A 20022-nucleotide genomic window follows, 5' to 3' on the forward strand; every position below is an offset into this window, starting at 1 on the left:
GTAGAAGCACGGTGGCTAGGAAAAACTCCCTAGAAAGGCCAAAACCTAGGAATAAACCTAGAGAGGAACCAGGCTATGAGGGGTGGCCAGTCCTCTTCTGGCTGTGCTGGGTGGAGATTATAACAGAACTATGCCAAGATTTTCAAAATGTTCATAAATGACAAGCATGGTCAAATAATAATCAGGAATAAATGTCAGTTGGCTTTTCATAGCCGATCATTAAGAGTTGAAAACAGCAGGTCTGGGACAGGTAGGGGTTCCGTAACCGCAGGCAGAACAGTTGAAACTGGAATAGCAGCAAGGCCAGGCGGACTGAGGACAGCAAGGAGTCATCATGCCCGGTAGTCCTGACGTATGGTCCTAGGGCTCAGGTTCTCAGAGAGAAAGAAAGAGAGAACGAGAGAATTAGAGAGAGCATACTTAAATTCACACAGGACACTGGATAAGACAGGAGAAGTACTCCAGGTATAACCAACTGACCCTAGCCCCCCGACACATAAACTACTGCAGCATAAATACTGGAGGCTGAGACAGGAGCGGTCAGGAGACACTGTGGCCCCATCCGAAGATACCCCCGGACAGGGCCAAACAGGAAGGATATAACCCCACCCACTTTGCCAAAGCACAGCCCCCGCACCACTAGAGGGATATCTTCAACCACCAACTTACAATCCTGAGACAAGGCTGAGTATAGCCCACAAAATCTCCACCACAGCACAAACCAAGGGGGGGCGCCAACCCAGACAGGAAGATCACGTCAGTAACTCAACCCACTCAAGTGACGCACCCCTCCTAGGGACGGCATGAAAGAGCACCAGTAAGCCAGTGACTGAGCCCCTGTAATAGGGTTAGAGGCAGAGAATCCCAGTGGAGAGAGGGGAACCGGCCAGGCAGAGACAGCAAGGGCGGTTCGTTGCTCCAGAGCCTTTCCGTTCACCTTCACACTCCTGGGCCAGACTACACTCAATCATATGACCTACTGAAGAGATAAGTCTTCAGTAAAGACTTAAAGGTTGAGACCGAGTCTGCGTCTCTCACATGGGTAGGCAGACTGTTCCATAAAAATGGAGATCTATAAGAGAAAGCCCTGCCTCCCGCTGTTTGCTTAGAAATTCTAGGGACAATTAGGAGGCCTGCGTCTTGTGACCGTAGCGTACGTATAGGTATGTACGGCAGGACCAACTCGGAAAGATAGGTAGGAGCAAGCCCATGTAACGCTCTATATGTTAACAGTAAAACCTTGAAATCAGCCCTTGCCTTAACAGGAAGCCAGTGTAGGGAAGCTAGCACTGGAGTAATATGATCAAATTTCTTGGTTCTAGTCAGGATTCTAGCAGCCGTATTTAGCACTAACTGAAGTTTATTTAGTGCTTTATCCGGGTAGCCGGAAAGTAGAGCATTGCAGTAGTCTAACCTAGAAGTAACAAATGCATGGATTAATTTTTCTGCATCATTTTTGGACAGAAAATTTCTGATTTTTGCAATGTTACGTAGATGGAAAAAAGCTGTCCTTGAAACAGTCTTGATACTAAGAATGCATGCCTAGTTCTGCACATTGCTTCATACTACGTAGTACGTACTACTAAGAATGCACGCCCAGTACTGCACATTGCTTCATACTACGTAGTACGTACTACTAAGAATGCACGCCCAGTACTGCACATTGCTTCATAGTACGTAGTACGTACTACTAAGAAAGCACGCCCAGTACTGCACATTGCTTCATACTGCATAGTACGTACTACCAAGAATGTATGCCGAGTACTGCACATTGCTTCATACTACGTAGTACGTACTACTTAGAATGCATGCTCAGTACTGCACATTGCTTCATACTGCATAGTACGTACTACTAAGAATGCATGCCCAGTACTGCACATTGCTTCATACTACATAGTACATACTACTAAGAATGCATGCCCAGTACTGCACATTGCTTCATACTGCATAGTACGTACTACCAAGAATGTATGCCGAGTACTGCACATTGCTTCATACTACGTAGTACGTACTACTTAGAATGCATGCTCAGTACTGCACATTGCTTCATACTGCATAGTACGTACTACTTAGAATGCATGCTCAGTACTGCACATTGCTTCATACTACGGAGTACGCTAGCGAATGGTGCTCTTGGGTTGTTGTCATGGTGGAAATCAGTTCCTCTGTCGATGGGAAATAGGCTCACTTTCACTATGACTCGCTCAGTTTCTTTTCCCCCTCTGAAATGATCGTTTCCCCTGTCTGTTTCTATCCCTCTTTAGGTAGAAGAATCCCTCAATGACATGGACTTCCAGCTCTCTCTGGAGTTATACTTCACAGATGGAGACTTCTCGTACGTTTCATCATGGCCCAACACTGTGCTTCTCATGCTGTTACCAAACCTGTGTTCAAACTCCATTTGAAATCCTAGATACTGTACTTTTAGTGTTTTCTTTAGCCTGCCCAGAAAGCCAGATGGATGGGGGTTGCAGGTTTGCTACTAATACACCAGGCAAGCTCAATCAAGCCCAGATAAAGTTTTTTAAATTCTTCAAGTAGTATTCTAAATCAGATCTGGTTATTTTTAGATAAAGATTGTGTTTTTGAATCTCTATTATGGTGTCCTTAATAAACCGTGTCTGCCGACACTTTGTAGACACGTTTGATGGGGTCTGTTTATAGTGTGCAGCAGTGCATTTCAAGTCTAATATTTTCCAATACTTTAGATGGAAACATTGCACACTGTTTTTTTAATATTCTTTATATATCTATATGAATAAATTTTTCTATTGTATGATTAGAGTTTCTCCAGCAGATCCGTTCTTTCCCACTAGGCCCGAGGAGCTCAGCTCCCTGCAGAACATCAGCAGTCGTTCGCTCCGCTTGCACTTTAGCCTGAACCGAGGCATCCACCAGCACATCAATATCATGTTCGACTACTTCCACCTGTCTGTGGTCTCTATGGCCGTCCACGCATCCCTGGTTGCCCTGCACCAACCCCTCATCAGGTAACACACAGACACACTGTATAGGGAATAGGGTGTGACTTGGGACTGACTTGGATATATCATCACTTCAATAAATAAGCATCGATCCTGTAAGTCTCTCTGGATTAGAGCGTCTGCTAAATGACTAACATGTAAATCTACACTATATTTATCCAACCTCCAGTTCAGACTTTGTCTTCAGTGCAGTATAACTGAAAGGTGTTGACCAGTAAGGCCTGATTCCTTAATGGCTGTTTGTGTGTTGCAGTTTCCCCCGGCTGGTGAAGAGTACATGGCTGAACCGCAACGCCCCCCAGCAGAGTAAAGACTCTGTCATCCCGGCCCTGGAGAATGTGGTGTTTGGAACCAGCTATGTCAAACAGCTGTCTGCTGATGTAAGTATAGATTAGGCCTCAGGGCTGTCTTCCTCTAAAGAAATGTTTCTCGTCTGAGTTGTCTGTTCTAAAACATGTATTTTCCCATATATAGACACACCCTATAAAATCAGCTATATGTACTGAGCTTGTCTGATGCTTTAAGGGCACTGTGATTGAATAATTAAGAAGCACAAATTACTCAAGACGGAGCCAGAGATCAACATAACCAGAAGAAAACTACATTTTCCTGACCCTCCTCATAGCTCCTGCTATGACGTTTCCACCGGATCAGACCATGACATTTTCCCTTTAATCGAAGGGAAAAAGCTGGAAAGATTTTTCAAATACTTTGAGGAACTATTGTCGTTCTCAATGGATGTAAAAACATACTTTGTTGACTTGCTGTTTGAGGTAAAGAAATACACACTTTGAGAAGCTCCACAGCTCATTAGTGGTGGTGAGTTAAGACAATCACAGATACTTTCAGACTTCCCCAAATGGACACATTTCTACATTTGCACACAGGCCAGGTAGCCTAGGTCTACTTGTATGGATAATCAGGTGCGCATCCTTACACAATATTAACAGGAGCGCTCCAAACATAATACGATGAATAAATTCACCAAACTCTTAAATGGAATGAAATAAACCAAAACGAGTTCCTCACGAGTGTAGTGTAGGTTGTGAGCTCTGCAAACAACGTGTTCACTCTGACATGGAGAATGGTAATTACAAAGCAATTAGTCCCCGACCTCCAGATAAATCAGTCATCTCTCACTAATGGCTTCTAGTAGCTCTTCTTCTTCCCTGACTGTAGGACAAATAATAACATGTTGAATCCATTCACAGAAATGACCGGAACAAAACAAACATAGATATATGAGAATGAAAGGTAAATGTACTACTGGTGTCATGGTGAATTGATAGAAGTTAACAATCAAAGGGCAAACCATTCACACAGTTAATATGAAACACGACGCGTTCTGAGGAGAGACGAGTCTTGTGCATCTAAGCCACGCTCACCTTCTTAACTCAACATTTTAAATGATACCTAAAGCATTATCTTCACACATACTGAACTGTAGGCCTCAGGAATACTCTCATAAACGGGGTCGGGTCCAAAGCACTAGACAGTTATGGAAAACCAATGCAATTTCGCTTATTTTCTCCAGTCTATTAAATTGCTTGAGGTACCAAAGCAAACACCCTCTTGGCTGATGCCTGTCTTAGTGATGGACTGTGCCATCCCCGCTGCCTCCGCAACGGATTAGTCCACTGAGACGGGCAGGAATCAGACAGCTGTCTCGTGTGCCATGAAAATATATCTAGATCTAAAGAAATCGACCACCAGCATATTAACCAAATAACCGACCCGTCTAGTACACCTTCATCCAGAAATCCTGTTGGAGGATTCACAGATTTCATACTTATTCCCCTCCTAATTCCGGGAATCTTCCAACCGTGATGTCCGAAAGTTATCTGTATTTTGTGACCCTTATTCTGCTAGTAATGACTTCTATTAGAATGAGTGTTCTGCTGCCAGGGACAAGCTGCTAGTAATGACTTCTATTAGAATGAGTGTTCTGCTGCCAGGGACAAGCTTTACTTTATGAAGACTGTAAGGTACAGGGCAGAAGGAAAATAAGTTGTGGTAGGAGAGGTTATTGACAGATGAGATGGGGAAGAAGAAGCTCCCCCCCCCCCCCCCCCCACACACACACAGATTGTGTCAAGCTGTACTTTATGAAGACTGTAAGGTACAGGGCAGAAGGAAAATAAGTTGTGGTAGGAGAGGTTATTGACAGATGAGATGGGGAAGAAGAAGCTCCCCCCCCCACCCCCACACACACACAGATTGGGTTGATGCCTGAATGGAACATGCTCACTGAAGTGGAATGCAGGAGACAATGCTCCGTCCCCTCGTCACTCTAACGTGCATGTAGCCAGACCTAATGGGACAGCTCAGGCAGGCAGGCAGGCAGGCAGGCAGGCAGGCAGGCGTATAAAAAAAAAAAAAAAAAAAAAAAAGCAACTGTACCGCTGCCTGCTCCAATGTGTACGGATGTAATGCATTATGCATACAATGCAATGCAAGGGATACGGTGATATGATTCATATTAATTGCAGGCAGTAAATGCAAGGGATACGGTGATATGATTCATATTAATTGCAGGCAGTAAAGGGAAGGGATACGGTGATATGATTCATATTAATTGCAGGCAGTAAATGGAAGGGATACGGTGATATGATTCATATTAATTGCAGGCAGTAAAGGGAAGGGATACGGTGATATGATTCATATTAATTGCAGGCAGTAAATGGAAGGGATACGGTGATATGATTCATATTAATTGCAGGCAGTAAAGGGAAGGGATACGGTGATATGATTCATATTAATTGCAGGCAGTAAATGGAAGGGATACGGTGATATGATTCATATTAATTGCAGGCAGTAATGGAAGGGATAAGGTTATATGATTCATATCATGTTCAAGCTGCATATTTTACATGTTACATTTTGCCAAATGACAGGCCTGATGAGATGCTGGTCTTTGAGTGATGTATTTGAGGATTTCTCCAGATATGAATGTTTCCTTGCCTAGTGTGCTTCTGCTGCTTGGAGAAAATGGATGGATTTACCAAGCCAGCTAATTCTTCCCATAACAGACGGAAAATGTGATCAGATACGAAACATCTTGGCCCATTAGAAAGATCTTGGCCCAGGCAAAGCAGCATAATAATATCAATAGGATAAAAGGGGAACAATCAATTTGAAGTTAAAAAAGCAGCCATTGCTTAGTTAACCAAAATAGAGTGCATTCTCTTCACTGTGACCTTTTCTTAACTGTGTGTGTGTCACAGCATCTGTGACATGTTATAGCCTGTTATGACCTGTTATTAACACCCTGTGTGTCTCCCTCCCTTCAGGGCAGAACATTTCTGGTGTCAGACCAATGTCTGCAGCATGCTTTCAGTCTTCACCACAGTCTCTGTGCCAGCCTACTGCTGGCCTACCAGGGCCTGTTTGGTTACTTCACCTCCGTCAGCAAGGACCTGCCCTCCTCACACCGCATGGAGCTAGGTAGGCCTACACTGCACCATGGTAACACCGGCTCTCTGACACTAGACACAGTCACACACCCATCACATTGCCAGGTGGCTGCATGGAGAAACAGTGTCAACTGAAATGGACAGAAACTGCAGGATGTTGATGCTCCACGGATGTAATGGATCTGTGGCGCTGACAGACTGGGTCATTCCCCCCTAGTCCATTATTACCTCAGTTGTAGTGTTGGCATGACAACGCTGGACCTGCTGCTTGATTTGACTGCAGGGTTTGAGTTGATGCATCAGATTTAGAGCCTTGATACCCAGTGAGAGAATGACAGGACAATCAGCTATGCATTACACCCCAACATGGTCCACAAACATCTAGCCTGCTGCGAGACTTTACTGTTACAACACTCTTGTTTAATGTTGTGCTCTTCTCTTGCTTTTTAGAATGTCTGTATCTAGAATGAGTAGGATGTATTTTACATTTTGTCTTCATGAACTGGCTGCGTTGTTTATCATAGTATTTGCATGTCATCATTTGCTCCCTGCCTCCTATCAGCCGTTCTAGAAGGAAGTTGATGGTAGTAGTTGACTTGCTCACCTTTGGAGTGCTGACTTCCTGTAGTAGTGTCCTGGTGGTGGGCCACATATCATATCCACCACCAACTGGAACTGAGCTATTCTGACCCTTCACTTTGTAGCCTAGTGTACACCTTTACCCTGCACTGTACGAAGGCATTGGTATATAGACAGTAGGCTGTCTTTGATGTGCCGCCTCTTATGTCCTGACGTTTAAAGGGACGGTACGACATTGTTGTAGTTGGTTTTAGATGTTCAGATTTTCTTAAAGGGATATAGTGCAAGATTTGGGCCTTTAGGCCATTTTCTATGGATGAACTCTTTGGTACCATTTTATGTCTCTGCGTTCAGTATATAATGGAAGTTATAGATGGTTAACAGAGGCATAAAAATGGTATCCACAAGTTGATCTGACTCTTGGGAAGTAGATAAAGGGCATCATTGCCAGAATGTCGTACTGTCCCTTTAAAACACCTAAACAAGTCAAACCAGCTACGTGTATAACTTAACATCTCCACACACAACTCTCCTCCCTACAACTAGCTGTGGTCTGGTGCTTCACAGACTGTTAGTTACAGTCACAACATCAACTCTCCTCCCTACAACTAGCTGTGGTCTGGTGCTTCACAGACTGTTAGTCACAACATCAACTCTCCTCCCTACAACTAGCTGTGGTCTGGTGCTTCACAGACTGTTGATGGTCAACTCTCCTCCCTACAACTAGCTATGGTCTGGTGCTTCACAGACTGTTAGTTAGTCACAACATCAACTCTCCTCCCTACAACTAGCTGTGGTCTGGTGCTTCACAGACTGTTAGGCACAGTCACAACATCAACTCTCCTCCCTACAACTAGCTGTGGTCTGGTGCTTCACAGACTGTTAGGCACAGTCACAACATCAACTCTCCTCCCTACAACTAGCTGTGGTCTGGTGCTTCACAGACTGTTAGTTACAGTCACAACATCAACTCTCCTCCCTACAACTAGCTGTGGTCTGGTCCTTCACAGACTGTTAGTTACAGTTACAACATCAACTCTCCTCCCTACAACTAGCTGTGGTCTGGTGCTTCACAGACTGTTAGTTAGTCACAACATCAACTCTCCTCCCTACAAGTAGCTGTGGTCTGGTGCTTCACAGACTGTTAGTTACAGTCACAACATCAACTCTCCTCCCTACAACTAGCTGTGGTCTGCTGCTTCACAGACTGTTAGTTAGTCACAACATCAACTCTCCTCCCTACAACTAGCTGTGGTCTGGTGCTTCACAGACTGTTAGTCACAACATCAACTCTCCTCCCTACAACTAGCTGTGGTCTGGTCCTTCACAGACTGTTAGTTACAGTCACAACATCAACTCTCCTCCCTACAACTAGCTGTGGTCTGGTCCTTCACAGACTGTTAGTTACAGTTACAACATCAACTCTCCTCCCTACAACTAGCTGTGGTCTGGTGCTTCACAGACTGTTAGTCACAACATCAACTCTCCTCCCTACAACTAGCTGTGGTCTGGTCCTTCACAGACTGTTAGTTACAGTTACAACATCAACTCTCCTCCCTACAACTAGCTGTGGTCTGGTGCTTCACAGACTGTTAGTTACAACATCAACTCTCCTCCCTACAACTAGCTGTGGTCTGGTGCTTCACAGACTGTTAGTTACAGTTACAACATCAACTCTCCTCCCTACAACTAGCTGTGGTCTGGTGCTTCACAGACTGTTAGTTACAGTTACAACATCAACTCTCCTCCCTACAAGTAGCTGTGGTCTGGTGCTTCACAGACTGTTAGTTAGTCACAACATCAACTCTCCTCCTACAACTAGCTGTGGTCTGGTCCTTCACAGACTGTTAGTTACAGTCACAACATCAACTCTCCTCCCTACAAGTAGCTGTGGTCTGGTGCTTCACAGACTGTTAGTTACAGTCACAACATCAACTCTCCTCCCTACAACTAGCTGTGGTCTGGTGCTTCACAGACTGTTAGTTAGTCACAACATCAACTCTCCTCCCTACAACTAGCTGTGGTCTGGTGCTTCACAGACTGTTAGTTAGTCAAAACATCAACTCTCCTCCCTACAACTAGCTGTGGTCTGGTCCTTCACAGACTGTTAGTTACAGTCACAACATCAACTCTCCTCCCTACAACTAGCTGTGGTCTGGTGCTTCACAGACTGTTAGGCACAGTCACAACATCAACTCTCCTCCCTACAACTAGCTGTGGTCTGGTGCTTCACAGACTGTTAGGCACAGTCACAACATCAACTCTCCTCCCTACAAGTAGCTGTGGTCTGGTTCTTCACAGACTGTTAGTTACAGTCACAACATCAACTCTCCTCCCTACAACTAGCTGTGGTCTGGTGCTTCACAGACTGTTAGTTAGTCACAACATCAACTCTCCTCCCTACAACTAGCTGTGGTCTGGTGCTTCACAGACTGTTAGTTAGTCAAAACATCAACTCTCCTCCCTACAACTAGCTGTGGTCTGGTCCTTCACAGACTGTTAGTTACAGTCACAACATCATCTCTCCTCCCTACAACTAGCTGTGGTCTGGTGCTTCACAGACTGTTAGTTACAGTCACAACATCAACTCTCCTCCCTACAACTAGCTGTGGTCTGGTGCTTCACAGACTGTTAGTTAGTCAAAACATCAACTCTCCTCCCTACAACTAGCTGTGGTCTGGTCCTTCACAGACTGTTAGTTACAGTCACAACATCAACTCTCCTCCCTACAACTAGCTGTGGTCTGGTGCTTCACAGACTGTTAGTTACAGTCACAACATCAACTCTCCTCCCTACAAGTAGCTGTGGTCTGGTGCTTCACAGACTGTTAGTTACAGTCACAACATCAACTCTCCTCCCTACAAGTAGCTGTGGTCTGGTGCTTCACAGACTGTTAGTTACAGTCACAACATCAACTCTCCTCCCTACAAGTAGCTGTGGTCTGGTGCTTCACAGACTGTTAGTTACAGTCACAACATCAACTCTCCTCCCTACAACTAGCTGTGGTCTGGTGCTTCACAGACTGTTAGTTACAGTCACAACATCAACTCTCCTCCCTACAAGTAGCTGTGGTCTGGTGCTTCACAGACTGTTAGTTACAGTCACAACATCAACTCTCCTCCCTACAAGTAGCTGTGGTCTGGTGCTTCAGACTGTTAGTTACAGTCACAACAAATGTTTCATGGTGAACATGATCAAGTACTTCTGAATCCATTCTAACCTTAGAGGGCATAGTAACAACAACAGCAAGGTTAAACATGCCCTTATATATGTGCCAATCACTCCTACTAGCCAAGCCCAGCATGCAAGTCCTTTATGAGAGAGTACTCAGAAGAACCTTCCCTCCAGACCAAAGGCACGTCTTCATAGGTATGTCCCCCTACCTGAACCCTACCCTCCGTCCCTTCCCTCTACCCTCAACTCATCCTGCTTCTTCATATCTTTTCCCGTTTGGTTCCTTTGCTTTCTCCTCTTTTGGTTCTTTTCCCCCACACACCTGGTAATCTTTCTGTGTGCTTCAATCCTTCAGTCTTTCAGTCACTATAAGTCCTAGAGGTCAGTGCCTGTCATAGTCCTCTGTCTGTCGTTTATTCACACACTTCCTTCTCTCCACAGGTGGGCCTTCTTCTTCTTCTAGTCCTTTTCTGTCACAGTCATATCTCTGGGGGCCAGGTCTCTCTCTCTCTCTCTGGCTCTCTTCTTCTTCTAGTCCTTTTCTGTCACAGTCATATCTGTGGGGGCCAGGTCTCTCTCTCTCTCTGGCTCTCTTCTTCTTCTAGTCCATTTCTGTCACAGTCATATCTCCGGGGGCCAGGTCTCTCTCTCTTCTTCTTCTAGTCCTTTTCTGTCACAGTCATATCTGTGGGGGCCAGGTCTCTCTCTCCTCTCTCTCTCCCTCTCTTTCTCTCTCTCTCTCTCTCTCTCTCTCTCTCTCTCTCTCTCTCTCTCTCTCTCTCTCTCTCTCTCTCTCTCTCTCTGGCTCTCTCTGGCTCTCTCTGGCTCTCTCTGGCTCTCTCTGGCTCTCTCTGGCTCTCTCTGGCTCTCTCTGGCTCTCTCTGGCTCTCTCTCTCTCTGGCTCTCTCTGTCTCTGGCTCTCTTCTTCTAGTCCTTTTCTGTCACAGTCATATCTGTGGGGGCCAGGTCTCTCTCTCTCTCTTTGGCTCTCTTCTTCTTCTAGTCCTTTTCTGTCAGTCATATGTCCGGGGGCCAGGTCTCTCTCTCTCTCTCTGGCTCTCTTCTTCTTCTAGTCCTTTTCTGTCACAGTCATATCTTCGGGGGCCAGGTCTCTCTCTCTCTCTGTCTCTCTTCTTCTAGTCCTTTTCTGTCACAGTCATATGTCCGGGGGCCAGGTCTCTCTCTCTCTCTCTGGCTCTCTTCTTCTTCTAGTCCTTTTCTGTCACAGTCATATCTCCGGGGGCCAGGTCTCTCTCTCTCTCTCTCTGGCTCTCTTCTTCTTCTTGTCCTTTTCTGTCACAGTCATATCTCCGGGGGCCAGGTCTCTCTCTCTCTCTGGCTCTCTTCTTCTTCTAGTCCTTTTCTGTCACAGTCATATCTCCGGGGGCCAGGTCTCTCTCTCTCTCTGGCTCTCTTCTTCTAGTCCTTTTCTGTCACAGTCATATGTCCGGGGGCCAGGTCTCTCTCTCTCTCTCTGGCTCTCTTCTTCTTCTAGTCCTTTTCTGTCACAGTCATATCTTCGGGGGCCAGGTCTCTCTCTCTCTCTGGCTCTCTTCTTCTAGTCCTTTTCTGTCACAGTCATATGTCCGGGGGCCAGGTCTCTCTCTCTCTCTCTGGCTCTCTTCTTCTTCTAGTCCTTTTCTGTCACAGTCATATCTCCGGGGGCCAGGTCTCTCTCTCTCTCTCTCTCTCTGGCTCTCTTCTTCTTCTTGTCCTTTTCTGTCACAGTCATATCTCCGGGGGCCAGGTCTCTCTCTCTCTCTGGCTCTCTTATTCTTCTAGTCCTTTTCTGTCACAGTCATATCTCCGGGGGCCAGGTCTCTCTCTCTCTCTCTGGCTCTCTTCTTCTAGTCCTTTTCTGTCACAGTCATATGTCCGTGGGCCAGGTCTCTCTCTCTCTCTCTGGCTCTCTTCTTGTCCTCTCTTCATCCATCTGGTTGGCTCTTATGTCTAATGATACCGTTGATTTACCAGCCTGTCTGTCAGACTCGACAGATCTGTATATGATTGTGGAATTGACAACAGAAAAAGGACCTGTTTTAATGCTCTTTGTTCTTTTCTCCAGAGGAACTAGACGTTGAGAACCGTCTCACTGAGCTCTGTGATCAAGTCAAGGTACGATATTAGTTTCTGCCATCAGCTCACTGTCTGAGCCCTTTTCATAGTCAAGTCGATAGGCCGACTTAGTGGACTAATCACTTCCAGCATTGTGGCAGGTCTCCCTGACCCAGATTAAAGTCCTGGACTTAAACTCCTGGACAAAGTTCTTCATTGAGTATGATTGGATTTTAAATCAAATCGAGATGTGCTTACCTCAAGGAAACATGGAAGTATTGGAACAGGGCCTGTGTTTGTGTTTTAGCTTGTCTTTGTGGCGCCCCCTGGTGTCTATACTGGGCTAATCCATGTCCCCCTCTCTCCAACAGCAGAGGGCGGAGAGCCCGGACGAGCTGGCAGAGCTGGTCAATATGAACCTGGCCCAGTTGTGTTCCCTCCTCATGGCCCTGTGGGGTCAGTTCCTGGAGGTGGTCTCACTGCAGGAGAATGTTGCTGCCCTGCTGGCTGTGGAGCATCACACACTCAGAGTGAGTAGATTAGTAGCACGTCACTAACCCTGCTGACCATGGAGCACCTCACTGACCATGGAGCACCTCACTAACCCTGCTGACCATGGTGCACCTCACTGACCCTGCTGACCATGGAGCACCTCACTAACCCTGCTGACCATGGTGCACCTCACTAACCCTGCTGACCATGGAGCACCTCACTAACCCTGCTGACCATGGAGCTTCTCACTAACCCTGCTGACCATGGAGCACCTCACTAACTCTGCTGACCAGCCTCCCGGGTGGCGCAGTGGTCTAGAGCACTGCATCGCAGTGCTAACTGCGCCACCAGAGTCTCTGGGTTCGCCCCCAGGCTCTGTCGCAGCCGGCCGCGACCGGGAGGTCCGTGGGGCGACGCACAATTGGGCTAGCGTCGTCTGGGTTAGGGTGGGTTTGGCCGGTAGGGATTTCCTTGTCTCATCGCGCTCCAGCGACTCCTGTGGCGGGCTGGGCGCAGTGCGTGCTAACCAAGGGGGCCAGGTGCACGGTGTTTCCTCCGACACATTGGTGCGGCTGGCTTCCGGGTTGGAGGCGCGCTGTGTTAAAGAAGCAGTGCGGCTTGGTTGGGTTGTGCTTCGGAGGACGCATGACTTTCGACCTTCGTCTCTCCCGAGCCAGTACGGGAGTTGTAGCGATGAGACAAGATAGTAATTACTAGCGATTGGATACCACGAAAATTGGGGAGAAAAGGGGATACAATTTATAAAAAATAAAATAAAAACTCTGCTGACCATGGTGCACCTCACTAACCCTGCTGACCATGGTACACCTCACTGACCCTGCTCACCATGGTGCACCTCACTGACCATGGTGCACCTCACTAACCCCGCTGACCATGGAGCACCTCCCTAACCCTGCTGACCATGGTGCACCTCACTGACCCTGCTGACCATGGTGCACCTCACTGACCATGGTGCACCTCCCTAACCCTGCTGACCATGGTGTACCTCACTGACCATGGAGCACCTCACTAACCCTGCTGACCATGGTGCACCTCACTAACCCTGCTGACCATGGAGCACCTCACTAACCCTGCTGACCATGGTGCACCTCACTAACCCTGCTGACCATGGAGCACCTCACTAACCCTGCTGACCATGGTGCACCTCACTAACCCTGCTGACCATGGAGCACCTCACTAACCCTGCTGACCATGGAGCACCTCACTAACCCTGCTGACCATGGAGCACCTCACTAACCCTGCTGACCATGGTGCACCTCACTAACCCTGCTGACCATGGTGCACCTCACTAACCCTGCTGACCATGGAGCACCTCACTAACCCTGCTGACCATGGAGCACCTCACTAACCCTGCTGACCATGGTGCACCTCACTAACCCTGCTGACCATGGTGCACCTCACTAACCCTGCTGACCATGGTGCACCTCACTAACCCTGCTGACCATGGTGCACCTCACTAACCCTGCTGACCATGGAGCACCTCACTAACCCTGCTGACCATGGAGCACCTCACTAACCCTGCTGACCATGGTGCACCTCACCCTGTTCATGTGTTCTCATTCTGGTGTCTTGCTCTCCTTATTTTAGGTGCGGAGATTTGCAGAGGCCTTCTTTTGTCTGGAACACCCGAGACAAACGGCGCTGGCCTATCAGGAACTACAGTAAGACAAACTACTAACATGTCTTCCGTGTGTGTGTCCTGTCTGTCTCTATGTTTGTGTGTTTTTATGATGAATTAACCACCAATTCACAACAACAGAAAATGAAGATTTGTACTGTTTTATTTTTCCCTCCTTACGTCTTCTTTCTCTCTCTCTCTCCCCTCCTCACGTCTTCTCTCTCTCTCTCTCCCCTCCTCACGTCTTCTCTCTCTCTCTCTCCCCTCCTCACGTCTTCTCTCTCTCTCTCTCCCCTCCTCACGTCTTCTCTCTCTCTCTCTCCCCTCCTCACGTCTTCTCTCTCTCTCTCTCCCCTCCTCACGTCTTCTCTCTCTCTCTCTCCCCTCCTCACGTCTTCTCTCTCTCTCTCTCTCCCCTCCTCACGTCTTCTCTCTCTCTCTCTCTCCCCTCCTCACGTCTTCTCTCTCTCTCTCTCTCCCCTCCTCACGTCTTCTCTCTCTCCCCTCTTCGTCTTCTCTCTCTCTCTCTCTCTCTCTCTCTCTCCCCTCCTCACGTCTTCTCTCTCTCTCTCCCCTCCTCACGTCTTCTCTCTCTCTCTCCCCTCCTCACGTCAGTGCTCACAGCCACCAGCAGATGACCACAGCCATCAAGAGTTCCTCCTACTTCCTGTCTCTACCACCACTTCCTGTTGCATGTGCCGACCTTGACGGGGACGTCAGCTCCCTGCCAATCATCTTCGAGGACAGATACCTGGACTCTATCACGGAAGGTCAGCGACGCAATAGAAATAGAATGAAATAGATTCTGTTTCTATATTTCTATGAGTAACATGGCAGACCGTTAGAGAGACAGCTATTTAAAGCAAGGATGTGTTCACTTCAATTTAGAAAAGTCAGGAAAGTAAATATTGTTTCCGGTCTAGGTTATGATGTATGTATAGAGGGTTATGTTATAAAAGCAGGAATTTGTGATTAATCAGGGAAAATCACATTCACGCTTGCACTTTATAATATGATCCCTACAATCACAGGAACTTGTTCATCTAAGTGCCTTGAACATTTGAAGTGAGACTGGAAAGTGGCAACATGGAAGTGTTTCTTTGTCTTTCTCTATGAATATATTTAGTCTGTTGTGTATCATCTCTATATATTATGTCTGTTGATTCAGTTTACTATGGCATCACCATTTCACCTAATGTAATGGGTATATGTAAATCTACTTGGTCATTGAGATTTTCTCCATACTCTGGTTTCCCTGCTTCAGATCGGGACGGGCCGTGGCTGGGCATACATAATCCCCGGAGTGGCTCCACGTCCTCCGGTAACTCTAAGGCCAGCTCTTCCTCTTCTACTGCAGCTGCCACAGCATCCTTCCCCAGCCCCATCCTGGAGCCTCGGCCCCCAACCATGATGGACACAACCTGGCCCGATGACTGCCCAGACCTGCCCAAGTCCAAAGGTGTGTTGTTGTTATTCATAGGAATAGTTACTATCATAGTTACTATCATAGTTACTATGCTAAACGTTCAGGTGATAGTTACTACGCTAGACGTTCAGGTGACAGTTACTACGCCAGACGTTCAGGTGATAGTTACTACGCCAGACGTTCAGGTGATAGTTACTACACCAGACGTTCAGGTGATAGTTAGTACGCTAGACGTTCAGGTGACAGTTACTACGCCAGACGTTCAGGTGATAGTTACTACGCCAGACGTTCAGGTGATAGTTAGTACGCTAGACGTTCAGGTGACAGTTACTACGCTAGACGTTCAGGTGATAGTTACTACGCCAGACGTTCAGGTGATAGTTACTACACCAGACGTTCAGGTGATAGTTAGTACGCTAGACGTTCAGGTGACAGTTACTACGCTAGACGTTCAGGTGATAGTTACTACACCAGACGTTCAGGTGATAGTTAGTACGCTAGACGTTCAGGTGACAGTTACTACGCTAGACGTTCAGGTGATAGTTACTACGCTAGACGTTCAGGTGATAGTTACTACGCTAGACGTTCAGGTGATAGTTACTACGCTAGACGTTCAGGTGATAGTTACTACGCTAGACGTTCAGGTGATAGTTACTACACCAGACGTTCAGGTGACAGTTACTACGCTAGACGTTCAGGTGACAGTTAGTACGCTAGACGTTCAGGTGACAGTTACTACGCTAGACGTTCAGGTGATAGTTACTACACCAGACGTTCAGGTGATAGTTACTACACCAGACGTTCAGGTGATAGTTACTACGCTAGACGTTCAGGTGACAGTTACTACGCTAGACGTTCAGGTGACAGTTACTACGCTAGACGTTCAGGTGATAGTTAGTATGCTAGACGTTCAGGTGACAGTTACTACGCTAGACGTTCAGGTGACAGTTACTGCGCTAGACGTTCAGGTGACAGTTACTACGCCAGACGTTCAGGTGATAGTTACTACGCCAGACGTTCAGGTGACAGTTACTACGCTAGACGTTCAGGTGACAGTTACTGCGCTAGACGTTCAGGTGATAATTACTACGCCAGACGTTCAGGTGACAGTTACTACGCTAGACGTTCAGGTGACAGTTACTACGCTAGACGTTCAGGTGACAGTTACTACGCTAGACGTTCAGGTGACAGTTACTACGCTAGACGTTCAGGTGACAGTTACTACGCTAGACGTTCAGGTGACAGTTACTACGCTAGACGTTCAGGTGACAGTTACTACGCTAGACGTTCAGGTGACAGTTACTACGCCAGACGTTCAGGTGACAGTTACTACGCTAGACGTTCAGGTGACAGTTACTACGCTAGACGTTCAGGTGACAGTTACTGCGCTAGACGTTCAGGTGACAGTTACTGCGCTAGACGTTCAGGTGGCAGTTACTGCGCTAGACGTTCAGGTGGCAGTTACTGCGCTAGACGTTCAGGTGGCAGTTACTACGCAAGACGTTCAGGTGGCAGTTACTACGCTAGACGTTCAGGTGGCAGTTACTACGCCAGACGTTCAAGTGACAGTTACTACGCTAGACGTTCAGGTGGCAGTTACTGCGCTAGACGGTCAGGTGACAATTACTACGCTAGACGTTCAGGTGACAATTACTACGCTAGACGTTCAGGTGACAGTTACTACGCTAGACGTTCAGGTGACAGTTACTACGCTAGACGTTCAGGTGGCAGTTACTACGCTAGACGTTCAGGTGATAGTTATTGTGTGTTCTGCCCCCAGTGAGTACTGTCTCAGTCTATATGCCTTGGTAAATATGGCACTGACAAATCCTTGATGATGCTTCCGTGAATAGAGTGGGAACCATGATGTTTTATCAGTTCATCTGAAGCACGTTGGGTTTGTTATAAAACTCCTTAAAAAATAAAACACATACTTTTTCTTTGTATTAAAGGCAAGTCGGTGAAACTGAAGAAGAACGCCAAGACGGAGAGGGAGAACGCCAAGAAGCTCATCAGACAGGGATCCAAGGACTCTGTGGTTCTGGTGGCCTATAAGAACCTGGGGAAGGCCGCTAACTCGGCTAACCCTTCACAGCTAACACATGGAGAAACTGACCAGGACAGAGAGGCCCAGGGACAGGGAGAGGCTGGCCTGAAGCAGCAGAGGGAGGAGAGGGAGCAGGGGGAGAGGGATGCCTTGCTGGGGGTGACTGGGGGAGACTCCAACACTGACCTAAGGACTAGGATCTCCAAATATTTTCCTGAGCCTGGTGCTACCACCACCACCACCGTCGCTGGACAGGCAAATGCTGTTCTTCATTTTGACTCTCTCCTTGAGGATGACGTCCTAGTAGCTAGTGGCGTGGCTAGCCAGAAAGGTTACTTCACAGCCTTAGTGAGCTTGGACACACAGAACAAGCCGGCCCAGGCTGGTCCTGGAGCTGTAGCCGGATTAGCCACCACAGATAATAACCAAGTAATTCACAAAAATGCTGCCGTTGACCACTGCAGCCAGCAGCTGCCCGATCACTACACGCCTGGTTCTACCGCCACTGGACTCAGGCACATTGAGGTCCAACCCAGTGACAAGGACCCGTACCAAGGAGACGCAGTGACAGTTCTCCTGCCCTGTCGCACGGATGGGGATGGGACCTCCAAAAGAGATGTCCCAGAAATCTCCCAGACAGACCTGTGTATGTCCGACTCTAAACACCTTGCTATGAGAGACTGGAGGTCTGAGGTGACTGACAGGCCTGGGGGTAGAGAGGTAATGACAGAGGTTAGTCAGAGGCCAGGCCTGGTGCTTCTACAGCAGGTGAAGGGTGATTGTATCAGGCTGCCACCAGACGGAGGTGCTGCAGTCCCCAGTGCCTCCTCCCGCCTCTCCGACTCTGGTATCGAGAGCGAGCCCAGCTCCTTCGCTATCCAGCTGGCTACCCAGGGTGGGGCCGGAGGGCTGGCTGGGGCCCCTGAGACTGAGTTGGGCCCCCAGCAGGCCGAACGGCCCCTACTCAGCCCTGCTCCCCGGCCCGTCCAGCCCACCTCTGTCCATAAAGGCAACTTGGGGGCTGGAGAGGGCCTCAACCCGGAGAGTACAGTCAGCGCGGTCAGCGGCGTCCAGTCTTCCCTCACCTCTATCAACTCGCTGCCCTCGGATGACGAGGAGGAGGGGGGTACATCTGTGTCCAGGGGCTCCAGCAGTGTAGGAGGAGGGGAGGCCGAGGGGCTACCAGGCCCAGGGGGAATGAGGAAGTCCAGTGTTCTGGTACAGGAGCAACAGAGCCTGGTGTTCTATGGAGAACCACCACTATCTGTCCCAACACGCTGCTCTGTACCCAGCCAAACGCACGCCAATGCTGGGATGGGCCTCAACACCACTGCTAGTGGGGGTTCTGCTTCTCAATATCTGCCTCCTAGGACTTTTTCCTCAACCTCTGAGTCAACACTTAACACTGATCCCAGGTTGTTAACAGGTTTCTCTGAGGGGGCCGTAGGGGGTCCAGGTGCCCCCCGTAGTGAGCCCCAGACAGCCTCCTACCCCTCCTCTAACTCCACCGCCAGCAGCAGTGACCTAGTCAAGAAGGGACTGGTAGAAAACTACTTTGGCTCGCGCTCCAGCACAGACGTCTCAGAGATCAGCCCTGTAGAGACGTCAGCTATCACCCTGGGGATACTGTCTGGAGCGGGGCCGGGGCCGCCTGTAGAGGAAGACGAGGAAGAGGACAACGAGATGATAGAGAACGGCTTCTACGAGGAAGGAGACGGCTTGGCGTTCGTGAACGGTGTCGTTGACGAGGAGGAGGAGGATGAAGGGGATGGAGGGGCAGTAGGGAGGAGTCTGTTGTTTGAACAGTTGGGACTGGACCATGTTCAGGAGCCCAGGGGTCTTCCTCCAGGCTATGGTGCCCCTGTCCGCTCCCCCCTGGCCCCCAGCTCAGTGGGCTCTTCCCAGGGGAGACCTCTAGTCCCTACCCCCTCCACCTCCCTCACCTCCAACAGCCTGCGCTGGTATGACAGCGCCCCCACACCACAGATGAAGGCGTGAGTCCACAGTCTAGTCACCTCATGTCCTACATTCCACAGTCTAGTCATCTCATGTCCTACAGTCCACAGTCTAGTCACCTCATGTCCTACAGTCCACAGTCTAGTCACCTCATGTCCTACAGTCCACAGTCTAGTCATCTCATGTCCTACAGTCCACAGTCTAGTCACCTCATGTCCTACATTCCACAGTCTAGTCATCTCATGTCCTACAGTCCA

The 20022-nt window shown here is 48.2% G+C and overlaps 1 protein-coding gene across 4 annotated transcripts; it reads left to right on the top strand.

Annotated features, from left to right (window-relative positions):
* Positions 1–2264: 2264 nt before the first annotated feature.
* On the top strand, positions 2265–19834 carry LOC129850582 (protein FAM135A-like; the record flags this gene model as incomplete). 4 transcript variants are annotated; one of them, XM_055916915.1, is given in 11 exon segments in its annotated part: positions 2265–2335; positions 2817–2990; positions 3238–3364; positions 6275–6428; positions 10268–10345; positions 12216–12265; positions 12580–12735; positions 14306–14379; positions 14952–15106; positions 15601–15795; positions 17715–19834. In XM_055916915.1, coding segments are annotated over 11 exon segments (3327 nt in total), but the record flags the coding sequence as incomplete, so codon positions are not given.
* Between the last annotated feature and the right edge of the window lie 188 nt (positions 19835–20022).

Source organism: Salvelinus fontinalis, unplaced genomic scaffold, assembly GCF_029448725.1.
Source record: "Salvelinus fontinalis isolate EN_2023a unplaced genomic scaffold, ASM2944872v1 scaffold_2123, whole genome shotgun sequence".
NCBI classification, from domain to species: domain Eukaryota; kingdom Metazoa; phylum Chordata; class Actinopteri; order Salmoniformes; family Salmonidae; genus Salvelinus; species Salvelinus fontinalis.